Source organism: Pelodiscus sinensis, chromosome 7, assembly GCF_052426305.1.
Source record: "Pelodiscus sinensis isolate ZL-2025 chromosome 7, ASM5242630v1, whole genome shotgun sequence".
NCBI classification, from domain to species: domain Eukaryota; kingdom Metazoa; phylum Chordata; order Testudines; family Trionychidae; genus Pelodiscus; species Pelodiscus sinensis.
In genome coordinates this window covers 24443288-24461945 of record NC_143058.1, presented here as the reverse complement: position 1 = coordinate 24461945, position 18658 = coordinate 24443288, and the positions used below count along the sequence as shown (strand labels likewise).

At 40.0% G+C, this 18658-nt stretch overlaps 1 protein-coding gene across 4 annotated transcripts in view; it reads right to left on the bottom strand.

Annotated features, from left to right (window-relative positions):
* Nucleotides 1–1181: 1181 nt before the first annotated feature.
* Nucleotides 1182–18658, bottom strand: part of ARHGAP15 (Rho GTPase activating protein 15) — a 497535-nt gene continuing 480058 nt past the window's right edge. For all 4 annotated transcript variants that reach the window (XM_075933317.2, XM_075933318.2, XM_025191035.3 and 1 more), the window contains one exon: nucleotides 1182–2715. In XM_075933317.2, the coding sequence (XP_075789432.1) occupies nucleotides 2532–2715 (184 nt within the window). In that variant the 3' untranslated portion in view covers nucleotides 1182–2531. The remainder of the gene's footprint in view (nucleotides 2716–18658) is intronic.

Here is an 18658-nt window from a genome sequence, read left to right as displayed (position 1 = left end):
GTAGCTGAGAGTTTGAGTGTGGTTGGATTTAGGTCAGTAATTTCCCTCAGTGGATTCATCTGGCTATTAAATGGGTTTGGGGGTTTGTGTAAAAATGGACTCTTGTGAAATGTCACATATGAGTGCATATGTCACATATAAATGTATCCTTGATTCTCGCCACACTCCTGAGTAAGGTGTCACAGGAAGGGATAGAAAGGGTACGATTCCATATGAGTAGTTACACAGATAGTGCTGCAGACAGTACAGAGCTACCTTTATTACAACATTTAGGTCAGGGACCATCAAGCTGAAGATTGTGCAGACTTCACAACTACAGAGTTAAGGGAAACCTCTATGCTCCAGGAAAAGCTTTTGTTTGTATTTTTAAGAATAACTTCTTGTGACTCTTACAGGCTCCAAGTAATAGATGAACATTTCACTGCTGACAAAACTAGGAATTAGTTCAGTGACTGTGAACACCCATGGGGGTATAATGTGCATCATCTTTATTATGGAACACACTGAGTTTCTGGACATCTTTCTTCCGTCCTATAAACAGTACCTCGTGTGTTGTTGTTGCAAGGAGTCTTGAGAATAGGGTGCTGAAAAATGTTACTGGTTATGTACTCGCTATTAGACATTCAAGTGAAAGATAGAGAGAATTGATGCTTTCTTGAGAACAAGGTGAATCGAGGCACTTCAGTAGTGTGTGCCTTGTTTTAAGATGCTTATGTTACACTTAACTGAGGAGCTGTACATTTTTTCAGTTGTTCCTTAAATTTTCATCATTGCCTCCTACCCTTGTATGTCTTTCTACTTGCCATTTTAGTGCAAATGTACCTCAGATTTTACTGCAGCTGGATTCTGCCAATCTTACCAGTTGATCCTGGAGCCAATGCTTATTTAATGATGCAGCACCATCATTATACATTTATTCTCATAGATGATCACTCTAAGGAGCGACCTCTTCTGCTTAACAACTTGGTATTTTGTAAAATGCTGTTAAACAAAGCCAGTGTAATTCCTGACCTGTTGGGGGGATACTTGAGACATATCTCTCATGAACAGCAGATCTATGCATTAATCCTGTGTTTTCGGGTCTTTACTTGCTTTAAATATTTGCTTCTAGATCTTTGTTTCACACATTTTATTTACATGGTTTAGTTTTTATTTTATGAAAAATCGATAACCAGACAGACTCTTTACCACACTGGATTAGTTTTATTTATTCTCTTTGAACTTGATTAAAAAGCTGTCAAACATAAGTGTACATTTTATCAGCAGAATACTTTTACAAAACAGGGTGGAAGATGTTTATAGCTGGAAACATACATTTCAAAATAAAACAATATTTGATATATTCTAGACAGTTACCCCTTTGTTTATCCATGACAACTGAAACTAACCATCAAATGCATAAATTGATTCAAGTCTAGCCAAGTAATCCTAAGGGCATATAAAAAGGCTTTTTTTAAAGTTCTTTCTAGATGAATTTAATGTAGTTCACCAATAAAGCATCCTCAGGAGCATAATAAAAATTCTACATAACATGACATAGCTAGGGAAAAAGGGAAGACGTACAATGTGATGAAGAATCAAAATAGATATTACATTAAAAATGAGCAGTCATGCAATTGCTAAATTTCATGTACAGTATTTAAAAGACAAAATATCTAGGCTTTAATTTTGTGCTGGAATATTTTAGACAGAATGTTTATAATACTGTAGTAAGTGCAGCTCACTCACTCTTTTCTCTCTCTTTAAACATATTCATTGGAAACTGTTTTGAACTGCCACTTTTGCTAGGGGAAAAATTACTATTCAACATGTCTTCATAACTTTCACTATACATCAAAGAGAAAAGGTATGTGATATTTACACCAAAAATTGGTTATGAATTATGAAACATGTCTATTTCAATTTAATTGCTTTTAATATATTTTTACAAACATTAACCCACAGTGCTGTTTATCTTCTTGTGCCATTGAATATGTTAGTAAACAGTAATTCCTTTGTTTTTTTACCATATTCTTAGATCCTACAAATCCATGGATATCCATGGCTCACTTTTGTGAATATGGATGCGAATGCAGATGCAAATTTTCTATCTAGAACCCCGCAGATCTCTGGATATCTGCTTTATATCTGCAGGTACCCATATCCACAGATGTGGATGTGGATGTGGATGTGGATATCTACTGTTTATTTTGCAGATACAGAGGAGGATGCAGATACAAAATGTTGTATCCGCGTAGGTCTCTGCATATTCTACATATCCAGCTGGAAAGTAATGGGATGAAAAATGAGTCCTGGAATTCTAGCAGAATGAAACTCTCAAAGGGTTAATGTAGAATACATATAGGCAAATGTTGACAATATTTTTTATTCCAATGTTTGAAAATTAAACACAAAATCATCATTAAGTTTTCACAAAATGAGGCATCTGTCACTTGAAAGAAAAAGAAATATTTCAGAAATATGTTTACAGAAATGTAAAAATATTAGACATCAAGACAGATGTGAACATTTTCAATAACAGGCCCTGTCTGTCAGTCTTCCTCAGAGCTGAAGATCTTATTGTACTCACTTAACATAAGTTCAACTATCTGGTTTTGGTATAGCATGTGTACTGCCATGTTCCCTGTCTCCATTTCAGGTCTAAGGAGTGTTGGGCCAAATACAATTCCTAAGCTTTGTGGTGACATAAGATTCACGGATTCCTTGGCTGCTATCCTGTTGACAAAATGAAAGAATTGGTTAAAATTGAGGGACTTCAGAGAAGGTTCTATTACACTTAAAGGAGAGAAACACATGTTATTGATTTTCCTTTCAGAAACATTTATTTGGTTAAATTATCAAAAAGAGAGAAAAGGGGAGAGGGAACAAAAGTCAGTAACTTCTGGCAACATGACAAATGATGAAAACAAATTTATTTGTAGACAGCAAGACCTTTATTGAGTTGAGAACTGAGGCCTGAATTTAAGTACTCAGGTAGCAGAGCACAATTACACAACTAATTTAAGTGCACAAATCTGTGTATTACTTATTTGTATGCACTCGTAGCTGGATGGACACTGCCCTATTATTTCCATTTAGCCTCTGGGAATGAATATCAGGCCCTGAGGGTTGGGAGACAATCAGATTTCTTAGGGGACTCCTGGAAGGAGACTACCTACTTGTTTTAGCACAATCCCCAATACTAGTGCAGAGTATGTGTGCACGGAAAAATTAAATGAAAGTCCACATGAAACTTTGCCACTTCTCCCAAGCTCAACCCAGTTATTTAAGGGGTGCATGAATGGAAAGATACATTTTAATTCTTTGTTTCAAGGAATCTCAATATGTGTGATATGTCTATCATGACACAAGGCTTCCTTAAAAAAAAAAAAAAAAAAAAAACCCTCCATCTTAAATGAAAAGCTTTTGAAAATAATGCTCAGGATTACAGCATTAGATATGTTGTTTTCCATATAATTTATAAACCTGTTGGCTACAGTATTAATATTACATGTTGATATTCTGTATTGAGAAGACTTTTACAGAGAAGACCTTAAAGTCTCATTGGGTACGTCTATACTACCCCGCTAGTTCGAACTAGCGGGGTAATGTAGGCATACCGCAATTGCAAATGAAGCCCGGGATTTGAATTTCCCGGGCTTCATTTGCATAAGTGGGGCGCCGCCATTTTTAAAGCCCCGCTCGTTTGAACCCTGTGCCGCGCGGCTACACGCGGCACGAACTAGGTAGTTCGAACTAGGCTTCCTAGTTTGAACTACTGTTACTCCTCATTCCACGAGGAGTAACGGTAGTTCGAACTAGGAAGCCTAGTTCGAACTACCTAGTTCGTGCCGCGTGTAGCCGCGCGGCACGGGGTTCGAACGAGCGGGGCTTTAAAAATGGCGGCGCCCCGCTTATGCAAATGAAGCCCGGGAAATTCAAATCCCGGGCTTCATTTGCAATTGCGGTATGCCTACATTACCCCGCTAGTTCAAACTAGCGGGGTAGTGTAGACATACCCATTAAGAACAATGCAGATTTGATGGGTAAAGTTTAGGTTGCCAATTCTGAAAATTTGACCTACTGGTCCAGATCCTCACATGATAAAAATTAACATAGAGCTACATCAATTAGTGAAGCTACACTGATTTGCATCACTTTGAGACTTCGTCTATAACATACAACAATATTGCTTGTTTGAGAATGGAACAGTTTTTTAAAGAACTGCCTAAGAACTGTAACTTACACTAGTGATCAGCTCCAAAGTCCAATGACATTAATGGAAAGGCTTCATTTGACTTCAGTGGGCTTTGGAATAGTCCTTATGAAAGCGAAATTCCAACATGCCTGACATTCTCTCTTGGAGAACCCCAATATAATAAATCTGTTTTCTTTAAAAATATATAAAATGTACTAGAGGAAAAAGCATCTAATACACAGGATAAGCAATAGGAAGTCTGTGGGCCGGATATGATTCACCAGGGTTAGCCTCTGGCAGGCTGCCAGATGCTTTTTTTTACCTGTATTTCCACAGGTACAGCCACTTGTAGCTCCTGTTGGCCACGGTTTGGTGTTCCCGGCCGGCCAATGGGAGCTGCTAGAAGTGATGGCCCGGCCAACTCCCATTGGCGAGGAATGGCGAACTGTGGCCAATGGAAGCAACAAGTGGTCATACCTGCAGATGTGCAGATAAATAAAGTGTCCGGCGGCCTGCTGGGGGTTAAACTCTGACAAATTGTGGGCTGCTTGTTGTCGACCCTTGCACTAATATAGGCATTTTTATAGAATAAATTGTAGTTAGCCCCACCATGAATGCAAACTAACGGTACCTTCAAAACTTGACTAAACATTGATTTGCTTTTCATTTATGAACACTTTGCAATGGAGCAGTTTTAACACTTTTTTGTCATTTTAAAAGGATAATTAGCTCAATATAATTAGCTTTTGGGGGGGGGGAGTACTATGTAGCATTTGTTTCATTCTCTATCTTTCCCTCTGCAACTGACTTATCTTTTAAAAATCCTGCCAAAAATTTAAAAAAACCAGATATTTTTCTGTTTCTAAATATTTTTTTGCAGACACCACAGTAATCTACACGAACAGTGACAAAAGCTGCATGAGACATCATCTATTCTATCCCTTAGAGGAAGATTTCTCTCCTGTTAGTGGGTGGGTCATGCAGTGAAGACTATCTTGTAATGGAACCCTGCCAATCTTGTAGTTTACCACATTCCCTAAACACAAACGCTCATTTAGTTTTTTTGCAAGTATAAATAGGAAGCATTACTGTAGTTCTGTCTCATATTTGTAGCTGTGGTGTCCATTACACAAAGCACTCTCCATATGGCACTAATCAGAACATCTTATTAGTTTCTTAAAATATAACATCTTTATTACAAATGAAAAAAGAATAAATTATTTTTTCCACAAGGGTAATATTAACATAGTATTGTTCATCTTAGGGAGGGGTTCAGAATGTCTCAGACATTAAGAAGAAAATTTATACCATAGCTACCCATTTATAGCTATGGTATAAATTGACTAAGTGTGAGCATCTGACTATGGTCATACATTTTATCCTAGTTATTTATTTTTACAAATATTTTTTCCTAATACCACTCAAGCACTTGTCAGGTGATTAATAAGGCCCTGATCCTATAAGGATTTATTTATTCCTGTGCCTAACTTTAAGCACCTGAATAGTCTCAAGGACTTAATCTGGACTGCTAATATGACAAAATGTACATATACAAGTGTCAAGGCTCCTTCCCCACTCAGTCATGATAAATGCAGAAGTGGGGGCCTGCAAAAGTACCCCAAACCCTTATCTTTCCAGCCTTTGGTATAAAACTTCCCCCCAAAATCTTAAAAACCTAGTTTTGGGGATAAAAATCTGCTGCCACCACCCAAGTAATGATAAGAAACCAGGGAAGAGCTCACTTGGGAAATCTCAGCCCTAAAGTAAAAACCAGGACACAAAAACTTAACCAATACCAGGTTAATAAAAAAGAAAGAGAAAGAACTTTTATTATCACCACAATATTCCTGTTGCAAGTATAATGACTAGATGGAATATACTCATGGGGGGACTCCCCCATGGGCCAAGACTTTCGTTGCAAATGAGAGGAAAACCCATTTTTTTAATGCACAGACATCAGATTCCCATTCCCAAACCACAAAACAATAAAACCAAACAGATTTAGCTAAACTTTATCCTACTTACAGGTAGTGAAGAGTCTTTTCTTGGAGGCAGACATGATGTCTGTCCCCCTCAGTAGCTGGAGAGAAACTACTCAGGGACAAAGGAGGGAAAAACTGAAAAATCCTTTGTCCCAGTTTGAAATTCCTACCTACGTTCCTATTGGCCAACTCTACCTGGATTAGGTATAGTTAACCACTTAGTCCCCAGAGGCTGGCCATCTCTTATGATCATGACAACAAGTAATCTTTGCAAGTTCAGTTTATATAGCTTTATATTTGCAAAGATACAAGGATCTATTCCTCCCCAGGAAAAAAGTCATGTAAAATATGCCTGTCATGCATATTTTGAGGAGTGAGCATTCTAGCACTTACTGTGGTTATCGAGGGAGATCATATACCTACTATTAAAATCTGAAATCATCCCCAAAATATTAACATTCATATGAAGGAACAGGCTACATACAATACTGGCTTCTAATCTAGTAAATTTCAAGGCCAATAATTATTTCTTAAGTGCCAACATTGTATTTGTTGCTGTAAGACATGAAGATCCAGACCTAGATCCTTAGCCTCAGGGAATCTACTTTGCACCTCTCTGGCAGGCTGCCATCCTTGGAGAAGCAAAGGAGTATGGTAGGATGTGAGAAGAATCACGAGCAGAGTTCTAGGCAGGGATAAAGACATGCTGAGTCTCTAAAGCAGAGACAAACATTTAACATGTGCTTTGACTTGTTGGGGCAACCAGGATAGGGATTTGAACAAGGAGTAGCACGTTGCAGGTCAAGGGCAAGGAAGATGATGATGTCTGGACTGGGAAGCAGTAAGATAGGATGCGGAGCAGTGAAGGATTGAATGAGAGGATAAATGTGGTGGGGGAGAGTGTCAGAGTGACAGCGCATGAGTGGAGTGCAAGTCACCAGTAGCGCGGAGATAACTGAAGTGCATGAGTTGTGTGTAATGTGGTGGCCAGTCTGAAGAGGTGGGGTGGATGAATGTCAGGGTAAGCGGGATAACTGATGAAGTATTACCATGGGATGGGACTACCACAAATGGTGTGAGGAGAGGAAAAGTTTGAGAGGAAATGGAGCAGTTATTTGAAGAGAACAAGAGCTGGAATAGGAATTGTGTTGAATAAAATACCTGGTTGGCTGGGAGGAAAGAAAATGGTAGAGAGAAGAAAATGGCATGATGAAAGACGATCATAAGCCCAGCTTATTTAAGCACTTAACTCCAACTGATATAAATTCCCTGTGAGACCTGGATTTTATGTCTTAATCCAAAGGCCAATGTAGCCAATGGAAAGACTTTCACTGATTTGCAATGGGCTGTAAATCAGACATGTAGGCTGTTGGGAGATGCAACTCAGTACTAGATCCAAACCTCTGGAAATCCTGTAAGCACCTAAATTCCCTTGGTGCCTAAATTTCTACTGATATGGTCCCCAGGATGCCTGCTGAGCATTTGTGTTTCCAGTAAGTTCTGATGGTTGGGTGCCTAGCTCACATCTAAGCCCCAATAGGATCCCTAAATTAGGTACTGCCCTGCCTTTTTGCCCGTACTGACCAATCCAGTAGATGTAGGGTGACCAGTTGTCTTGTTTTTAAAGGGAAAGTCCTGTATTTAAGCCAGGCCCGAATGCAGGAATTTCTGTGCGAGCCTGTGGGAGGGCTTGGTGGCTGTCCCGCTCCTGCCCCAGCCCCACCCACGACCTTGCTCCTGGGGGGGCAGGAATCAACTTCAGCCTTCCCTCATCTGGCTGGAGCATGTGGGAGGGAAGCTGGGGCAACACATGGAGGACCATGGGTGGGAGGAGGGGAAGGTGCATTTGCATCCTTCATACCCCCACTCTGTACAGGCCTGTAAGCCCTCCTGCAAGTATCCTGACTTTTTCTTAAGAGCAAATTGTCCCATATTTTCTGTCTTCCCCCCAAACAGTATTGGTAAGTCCTGCTGCTGGCTAGATCCCTGCTCATTAGCAGCCACCCCCCAGTGGTGAGTGAGGGATCCAGTGACTGATGATGGGGTTGGGTGGGCAAAGTTGCAGTATGTGGTACCAACTGCTCCCTCTGCTGGTCCATCAACCCAGCCCCAGCTTTGTGCCAGCTCTCAGCCAGCTGAGCCCTTCTCCTCATCCGTTCCATTTCTGGCCAGCACTTGCTGCACCCTGTGCGTGACAGTGGCTGGTGAATGCCATCAGGTGCTCATTGCCCATCCATCAGCCCTTTACATTCTCCTGCTCTCACTCTGCTCCCACTTCTTTGCCATGTCCCCTTTCCCAACCCTGCTGTTCTTCCACATCCCCTCTGGCAGTGCACATCCCATTTCGAGCACCCACGGGACACCAGCCCCTGATTGGAGCACTTAGTTCACCAACAGCATGGCTGCTAGGCTCCTTTCTTCCCCTCGGTGCAGGAGGAGCTGAGCATGTGCCAAAGCCCTGAACAGCAATGGTTTAGGGAAATCTCTCTGCCGCTCATCAAGGCTTTGGAGTGGAGGGTCATTTCTAGCCTGTTCCTGCCCAAACCTGTAGGCTCCAAAGCAGCCCCCAGCCAGGCACTTTGTACTCTCTTTATGTCCCCTCTACCATTCTGGGTCCTGCTCCCAGGGAGTGTAGGGCTGTCTCCTAGGCACCCTCCCTCCTTGAGCCACCTCTCTGTTCAGGTTTGCTGAAGCCTGCAGTCAGGGTCCCTGGGTCTAGATGCTCAATGCATCCCTGGGGCTGAACCCTATCCTGTTCATTCCCTCTGAAGTAACTGGCTCTGGCAACTGTCAGAAGACAGAATATTGGGCTACCCTCCCCACTGGTTTGATAAAGTATGGCTGGTCTTATGTGCTTTGGGGCAGTGACTGTCTCTCACTATGTGTACTAAACATGACAGGGTGGCACTGATTTTAGAAGGAGATGTCGGCACAAATGCAATACTAATGACTAGAAACTCTTTTGTATAAGATAGGTTGAACCTCCCTGGTCTGGCACCCTTGAGATCTGACTGGTCCTAAACCAGGGAATTTGTCATACCAGGGGATGTCAATGTACTTTCCCTCAGTCTCTGGGGAGTCTACTTTTCCCCCCATCAGCTCTGCTGCAGCCTAGGGCTCTGCTTTACCCTTGACGGCTTTGCTGATGTTCAGAGCTCTGCTTTCCATCCAGGGACTCTGCTGACTCCTTGGGCTTTGCTTTCCCCTGCAGAGGTCAGGGCTTTGCTTTCCTCTAGGCAGTCGGGCACTCAAGTCTCCCAGGCCCCAAGTCTGTCAATGTTCCTAGCCCCAGCCCACCAGTTTGGCCCCATAAGTGTTTTCATGGGATCACCAACAATGCCAGACAAAGGGTGTTGCTGGACTAGGGACGTCTGGATTACATAGGTACAGTCTGTATTGGCTGTATTGCTGACTTGTGATCATCCTCATAGAAAATATGAACTATTTATCAGTCTGGTCTGAATTGTTTAAATGATCTAATATAAAATAGATTTAGAAGAAAAAGTAACTCTTATTTAAAGAGCAATTTTAAATATTGCAATCTGAAGTAAATAATTATAATTTTGTGGCTTTACATCTTTTTCTTTCCAAATAAAAATTATGTTTCAATGAAATTATGGCTGCTGTATTATATACGCAGTGTAAATTACTTGTGTAGTAATGAGGTGAAATTCAGTTTATATATTAGGGGGAAAAAGGCAAAATGGGCAAGAATTCATTTTTTGGTAAAAGCAGAAAACATGAGATACAGTTGACAACATAGAAAGGGACAGGAAATGCCAGAGCTACTTTTTGTCAAGCCTAAATGGAAGGAGCAATGATCCATCCATTTAAGATTATTTTAGAAACAATCTATAATCCAGTGCTACAGATGTTGGAACCTCGTCAAAAAAATGGTTGAGCCTTATGCTGTGCAAAGGTTTTTTTTTCTTCTAAAAAGTCAGTTGAATTGCTAATTCAAAGAATGTTTTATATTTTTTAAGATCACAAGCCAAAAGAAACTCATATTGAAAGTACAGATCTCCTCATTATTATTAATACTAAAAAGAATTAGTGATGTATTAAAATAGTAAAGTATCTGATTGGCAAACTCGAATACCAAGGACAGCTATATAAGCAAAAATATATTTTTTTAAAATTGTGCTTTGACTGTTGCCATGGTAACTGGAAGCTGAAAAGGATGTAATTGACTGCAGGACAACTATACAGTTAAGGTCATTACTGTATAGTGAACCTAGCTCTCTAGTTCTATGTAAACTTACAGTTTTCAGATACTAACTGTAAAATCATTATTGATTTTAAGATTGGGAGTCATGTTGCGGTGTAACAACCGTTTCACACAAACCATCAGTTATCAAATGTACTTTGTGCAAGTGACTAGGGAAAGAGGTAAGGCTTTCCCATTGGTGACACTGATTTCCTTAGTACTTTAAAATGGAGAAGTGCTCTCACTGAAACAAACACCACAATCTATGGTGGTAAATCAGTTTACATTTTCCAAAAGGAAATGACTTAGTACTTCTAATACACTATATAGTGTAGTGAGCAGATTAGTGTGGGTACGTTTAGACTACACTCTAAAATCAAAATAAGATATGCAATTTGTGCTACACAAATGATGTATCTTATTTAGATTTTATTTCGAAATAGGCTATTTCGAAATTTGGTGCATCTACAAGGTGCCAAATTTTGAAAAAAAGCACTATTTTGAGACATCCCTTATTCCTTGTGGAACAAGATTTATAGCGATACTGAACTAGCACATCTGTTATTTCAAAAATTATTTTGAAATAGCGGACACGTTCCTTGGATACCTCTGGTATCCCAAAATAGCCTTGCAGTCTAGATGTACCCACAGTAGTAGATGGAATAAGAACAGTTCAACTTTGTGCCATTGTCCCTATATGCTTACTGAAACCTCTGCCTTGACTCAAATGTTGGGGGAACGGAGGTTGTCTCTGCTTTTGGAGAAAGTGATTTTTAGTGGGTCAAAAATGCACATTCCATTGATTCACTTTACTGGTAAGTACCCCTAAATTAGCTAATATCTGTTTCCTATCCATAGTCAAGCACATGGAAATGGAGCCTCTTAGCTTCAGAAATATCCTGTTATGGTTCAATTGCTTTCTGTACTGAGTGTACTGGCATTAGGGATATCATTTATTTGACAGATCTCTCTGCAGACTTTTGGGTTGGCTTTACACCATAATTTCCTGGTTTCTGCATATTGCATATCTTTTAATCAGTGTTAATATATTATTTTTTTATTTGCATGATGCACGGATCCTAGCACAACACTTTATGCTCCCCTCACCCCCAGCTGACTTGCAGAAGTTAAAAAAAATCAAAACCATAGGTACTGCATTATATACTTTGCCTTAGTGACAAGATATTTGGGGAGAAATCATCCAACCTTGAAATAAAATCTTTATTGAAAGTAATTCTACATCCATGCCAGTCAGATGCATTGTAGGATCAGAACAGATGTCCCAGGGGAAAACTGTGCACCAGTCAGGGTTGATTACTTGGGTCTCCTGTCAGTTCTTAACTCACTGACAATGGCTGAGACATTCAGTACAACTTTGTTTTCTTTATTCAGGAAAAAGTTAATATACTTACCTTAACTGTGCCAAATGTACTGGAAAATAACCTGATAATAAAAGTGCCGTCCTACAAAGTGATAATGTCTGTGTGTTTAAGAACATTTTGACAGGGCTTTTGCAGCCTAGTAGGGCACTATTAGGAAGGAAGTACATGTACCAAATGATGCACAGATAGCCTATCAGGTTTCCTGTGACTACATTTCCTTTTTATTCAAAGCCTCTGGTGCATTTCTGATATACAGCATAGTATAATAGAATAGAACACATAGTATAGTATAATAGTAATGTTATTTTCTATTGAAAACTTACATCCCCCTCCGTTATGTTAGCCATTTTTATGAACATCGTTAAGTGTTATTTGGATTACAAGAATGACCAAGGTATAGAATATGATGTTAGGAGTCATTTGAAGACATTGGTAACAGTAATTTAGGTAAAGCTGCTTTCTAAACATTCTGGGACAAGTTATATTCTCAGGGGATTATGTTCAGAGTTACCCAACTCACCTCAGAGGGCGAAATTCATCCTATCCAGATAACTACAACAAGGTCTATGTACCACTTTAACCCATCTTGATTACCAGTGAAATCAATATAACTGAGCTCTTGATACTAATACCATAAGTTTAATTTGTTTAAACTGTTAGCTCATTGCAGTACCATGCAGATAAATTTAAAATTTAGAGGGGGATTCTCAATATTTTATGATGGCAAACAAACCCTCATTATTTATATACTTTATGGATGATTTGCTCAGTTGCAGTGCAGTGGTATTCACTAGCTGATGAAGCTAAGTAAATGCAGACACTATCAAGTGAATTGCTAGCTTGCTGTTTGTTAACTTCATATATACTATGTTTTGGAGGGTTCTTCTGTGTGTAAGTACGTAGTAGCTCAGATTTATATTTTACAGTGGAATGCCAAAATATTACATTACAATGTATGCCATTTTCAAAGTGTATTTGGTAGCTGAAATGTATAATTTCAAAGATTATAGGAAATACCTAAAATGATTCACATAGTTATAAACTGCTTTTTACCCTAGCCTGAAATATAATGTGCTTAAAATTTCTATTTCCTCCAAAATATTGAAGTCAAAATAATAACTATATAAGATCAGTAATGGAGAAACCAAGTCATAGTGTGTGAAATGCTATCTACCAGAGGTCAGACACAGTTCAGGCATACTTAAGGGCTTGCTTTAGCTGCAAATAGCCTTAGTGGCTCCCTGGTCTACAAAAACTTTCATAGGTTTCCTGCCCTCTGCAGGTAGCTAATTACAACTGTTTGGGGGAAATCCCTTCTCTTCATCAGCTCTGGAATAAAGGATATAGAATTTGGTGCTGTCTCTTTCTCGAGAATAGCCTTCAGCTCTGCTCATTCAACTGCTGTATACGGTAACTGGGCAGCTGATAATGACACTAAGGGGAATGAGTACCTTAGAGTTGGCTACCTTAGAGTTGGAATTCTTCTTTGGATAAACTGAAAGGCAACCATGGAATCAAAACAATGGCTAAATGATATCTGAGGATAGCCTTTTACTTGGCCCAAAGAGCAAGACCCAAGGCAAGCTGGAGAAAGACATTCGTTCTGGCCATGTGGCTTTACTCTGAGTTTAAGAGAATGCTATTGCAAAAATTCACTCTCTTCTTTCAGAGGGTCCCAGAGTCTGGGCTCCAGTTGAGCCCAAATGTCTATACCATAATTAAACAGCCTCTCTGCCTGAGTCCCATGAGCCTGAGTCAGCACAGACCAGCCATGGGTGTTTAATTGTACTGTGCACATACTGAGAGACTAAGGGTGGAATCCACAAAGCTATTTAGGAGACTAAACTCAGATTAAGATATCTAATTCCCTATTATGATCCACAAAACTCCTGCCAAACCCTGTAGTCACCTGAATTCACTCAATATTTACATTTTTTCAAAAGAAAAATTCCCTAGGCACCTAAGTTTGAAATGACCTACTCCAGATGATTTGGCTTGCAAGTCAGACTAAGTCTGGGCCACCTGCAATTTTTATCTGGTGACAAATTTCCACATCATCTATTATATTTGGCTTATACAGTATTTAATTCATTATTTGTGACTGAGCACAAAGTGGTTCCGATTAATATTTGAAGGGGGTACAGCTATCACATTTCTGCTAATCATGTTAGCACAATGGAATGTTCTACCATTAGAATAAAGTAGAGGTTCCCAAATTCTTCATATTGTATTCCCTCTTCCAGATACACTAGCTGCCTGTGTCCAATATCCTCTTCACTGATACCTCGTGTTCTTCTTAACACTGCCTATCTTTAGCCATCTCTGCCCATATTTCACTGTTATGTACATATGTATAATGTAATGTATATAACTGAAAAGATCCATTAAGTTCTGACCACAGCTAAATTAGACAGTTGCTGAGTAACTGAACTCACACTGTACTGCACGCTGGTGGGAGGTGAGGGCTTTCTACTATATCAGCGTCCCTGTGTTCTCACTGGTGTAGCTTTAAATAAATTAATTACCGTATTTTATACAACAATTTCCCCACAGAGTTTTAAAGTGCTGCCTTCGTAGCCTATTATTAAAATGAAATAAAATAATTAGTAAATAAAATTCACCATTACACAATTTCGCCCATGTACCTCTCCTTCCACCGAGATATTTCACATAGCCCCAGGGGTACATGTACCACAGTTTGGGAACCTCTAGGCTGTGTCTACATTGGCATGATTTTGCACAAAAGTGACCACTTTTGTGCAAAAACATGCTGCCTGTCTACACTGGCGGGGAGTTCTTGCACAAGTACACTGATGTTATAATGTATGAGATCAGTGCTTCTTGCACAAGAACTATGATGCTCCCACTCAGGAATAAGCCCTCTTGCACAACTGTTCTTGCTCAAGAGGCCAGTGTAGACAGGCAACATGAATTTCTTGTGCAAGAAAGCCCGATGGCTAAAATGCCCATCGGCAGGGCTCGCTGAACTGCAGTGAGCCCCACTTGCCAACCCCACTGTCCGGCGATCTGCGTAAGCGCAAATTGTTCTGCGCATACGCAGATTGCCCAAACCTGGCTCTTCGGGTTGCAATCTACTCGCCACAGGCGAGTAGATTGCATTATTTGTCGAGCCCTGGCCATCGGAGCTTTCTTGTGCAAGAGGGCGTCTACACTGGCACAGATGCTCTTGCGCAAAAGCACATCTCTTGTGCAAAGGCACATGCCCAGTGCAGATGCTCTCTTGCGCAAATACTTTAATGTGTTAAAGAGAATTTGCACAAGATCATGCCAATGTAGACGTAGCCCTAGTGTAAAGCTAGTCTGTGCAGGAGGTAAAGCTTTCTGAGGAGCTGGTCCACGATTATGGAACAAGCTCCCCCTGGAATGAAGAGCCCTCATAAACCTCACCACCTATTGTCCAAGTGCACATCTTACGTGCCATCTCTAACATAAACAAATAGCAAGGTATAAATATAGAAACCCCAAAACAAAACCTTCATCAAATAAAACACTGCTCATGCAATTTTCCCCATATGGGAGAGGATGAGACAGAGAACAAAGCATTTGCACATGTTAGACACATTACTTAATACACTACTTGACAAAACTTGGGGCTAGATCCACAAAAGGAATTACAGGATTGAAATGGCTAACTTTTGGGCACTTTCCCACATAGTGGAATCCATAGCCCTGAGTTAAGTACCTAGGATCCCACTGCAAGGCATGGGGTGGGTTAAATGCCTAAGAACGAGATTCACAGAAGCCAGTAAATTAAGCAAGGAACAAACTATGCTAGCTAGTAGGAGATGTTGAAGCAGAGAGGTGGGCATAAGCCCTCCTTCTCAAAGAGAACTAGGCACCTAACACAGCAGTTCTCTCTGGTTGGGATCTTCCACATTAATCCCACTTCTAGCTTTATGTACCTACACTTGGTGGTGGTTCTGTAGGAAACTTAGGTTTGAATTCCTATTCTGCCTGACTTGATCCCAGGTCAGTGCCCTATGCAGCAGAGGGTGATAATCACTCCATAGCCTAGTATTTTGGCATTTACCAGGGTTCTGATCCCTGCTTCAAATCAGGCAAAACAGAGATTCAAAACTAGGTCTCCTACATCCCAGCTGAGCACGCTAACCACAGGGATATTGGTTACAGTGAGGGCAGCCTTTTGTGCACATTAGACATACTCTGAAGATGCCTATTGAATTGGGCATCCATAAGTACTCCTAGTTTGAGAATTTTACACCACCATTAGGACTTTGGCCGTTTTGGCCTTTTGTCCATGCCCACAGGCAGAAATTTAGGTAACTCTGGAATTAGGTGGAAGTTGAACAAGGATTTTGAGGATCTAAGGGGCACCTAAAGGATGGACTCAGTGAGCTACAGGGGCAGTTAGGAGTTTAAAGGCTTGTTTCTGCTTACTGAAGGATTGACTCTCCAGCAATTGACTATCTGGGCTTTGATTTGCTAGGCCTGCTAAATCAAATACGGAGTGTCCCCCCCATTGACCGAGGTACTTTTTGCTGTTGGTATTCCTCGCTGAGGAGTAAGGGAAGTCAACAGGAGCATTTTTCCTATCGACCTCCCACTGTGGGGCCACCCCAAAAAAGTACTGCAGCGTACATTGACTCCAGCTACACAATTCACGTTGCTGGAGTTGCGTATCTTGTATCAGTTTTCTCTAACAGTGTAGACCTGACTTAAATCCATTTGTGAGTGTAGTTCTTGGATTGTACGGTCATGAAGGTGGTATAGAACTCTATACTGAAGAAAATAGATTCAGACCAAAATATATATATAGCATCATTACTCACAACATCCTTTACTGGCTTTGTGGTGTTTGTCTGTGGAAGATTTTTCTTTTTTAGTTTATTACAGACTTGTACAACAGGCTAACACAGTGAATAGCTTAACCTGTCATGGAGTCAGGATCTATCAGCTTTTGGGGTCTGCATGTCCCAGAAGGCAGCAGATACGTTCATATGAATATAGCTGCAAGTTTCTAAATTAGTTTAATTTTTGTAATTCAAGAATGCCTTAAGCCACATTTCCTTGAAACATGAAAAAATAAAAAGCTCTTAGGTAACAATCTCAGTTGAATCAGGAACGACAAAAATAGAACCTTTATCATCAGCACAGCACATCCAAAAAATGTCTTTGTAAAATAAATCAAATTATATGAGTTAATTGATTCCAGGCAACATCAGCAACTGCAGGTGGAAACTGAATAACAGGATGTTTATTAATGAAGGACTATTAATCAAAATTGACAATACCAATTCCTGTTTCTTTTATTTGAATTCTACCTGCAATGGCAATAGCCACATTTCTTGAATTTTTAAATACAGATTTGTAAGAAATGGAAATATTAACACTTGGGATTTTATCCAGAGATATAGAGCTATTTGTTTAAACAGTGAAAGGATATCCTAAATCCAATGTGACAAGCAATGCCAAAGATGCCAGTGGTAATTAATTAGCACTTAATTTAGACCACAGAACAACAGGATATGGAATTGGTGCTCAGTGCCATTTCCCCTTAGGCTCCATCTCATGAGGGTCAGGAGTATGGCTGTTGTGTTGAAGGTCAGTAAATAAATTGGGGGAACACATTGACACTGGACTTTTCATGATAGATATCCTTCACCCTTGTAACTGCCTCTGGCTATCATTGACAAGAAAAGGACTGTGATTGTTTCATGAAGAATGCTGTGTATTTGCGTGATTCAAGCAAGGTAGAGTTTGAACTCACATGTCGCATACTAGTCACATTAGATGCTTCCTACAGAACTACTCCAGCCTGTGTCTGTGCTAGAAATAAACTTTTAAACACAGCTGGGAAAGCCTGACACAGCCTGAGAAGCAAGCAAATTCACTGTAAAAGTTCTGAAATTTGCTAGATTTGTGAGCTTAGCTTAATTAAAATCAATGGAAGAGTTTAAAGTGAGTGGAGAAATTAGGTCAGCAAGAAAAATATGCACAAATTTCTTCATTATGCTGTGGACTTTGTCTTTAATTTTAATATTCAGCACATGTATAGAATTGTTCATCCACAGATCTCAAAGGTGGGCTAGCAGTATCAATTGCATTTTACCAATTGGGAAAGAGTGTCTGAGATGTTGTGACATTTCCATAATCACACAATGAGTCTATGCAGAAACAATATACAAGATCTTCTGACTCCTCATCTATTTTCTTAGCTATCACCTATGGTCAACTTTGGACAACATATTCAGACCAGAACATGAAAAGAATGTAGAGGGTCCTGCAAATGAACTAGTTGGGCTGTACACAATACAAATAACTGGAATGGTTTATTTTAAATTTACTGGTGAGAATAATAAAAAGCTGTCCTTATGTACAATAATATTATCCTCATCCTTCCTAGCAGGTTTAATGTTTCAGCCAGACAGTGCTATCACTAACCCTCTCGGCTTCTCTACTTTTCTCCCAAAATATGAAAGTCTGGGGAAGGAGATGGATTTGGCGTACATAGAGGGGGCATATGCTACTGCCTGCTACAAATACTCCACCTGCTCTAGTACAGCCCATTTTGTTCCCTTAGCAGTACAGTGGGAAGGCAGTGGGCATTAGCATTACTGTTCAGATATCAAGATTTTTCTCAAGTTACCAGCAACAAATGATGTTCCACCATGCTTCAGAAAGTTATATTTTCTCCAGTGATACCAGATGGAGAAACAATAGAAATGGTAGTACGCCCTCTTCACACAGATGTAATTGCTATTGCAGATCCTGTGCTGACGGCACTACCACAGCTTTATATAGTCATTTCCCCAGCAGGCTATGTTGTCTTATCAGAGAAATACTGGGCCAGAAAACAGCCCTTACAAAATATCCCAAAGAACCATCAGATTAGTATTTATCTTTGCTTTCACATCACCATACTCCTTGC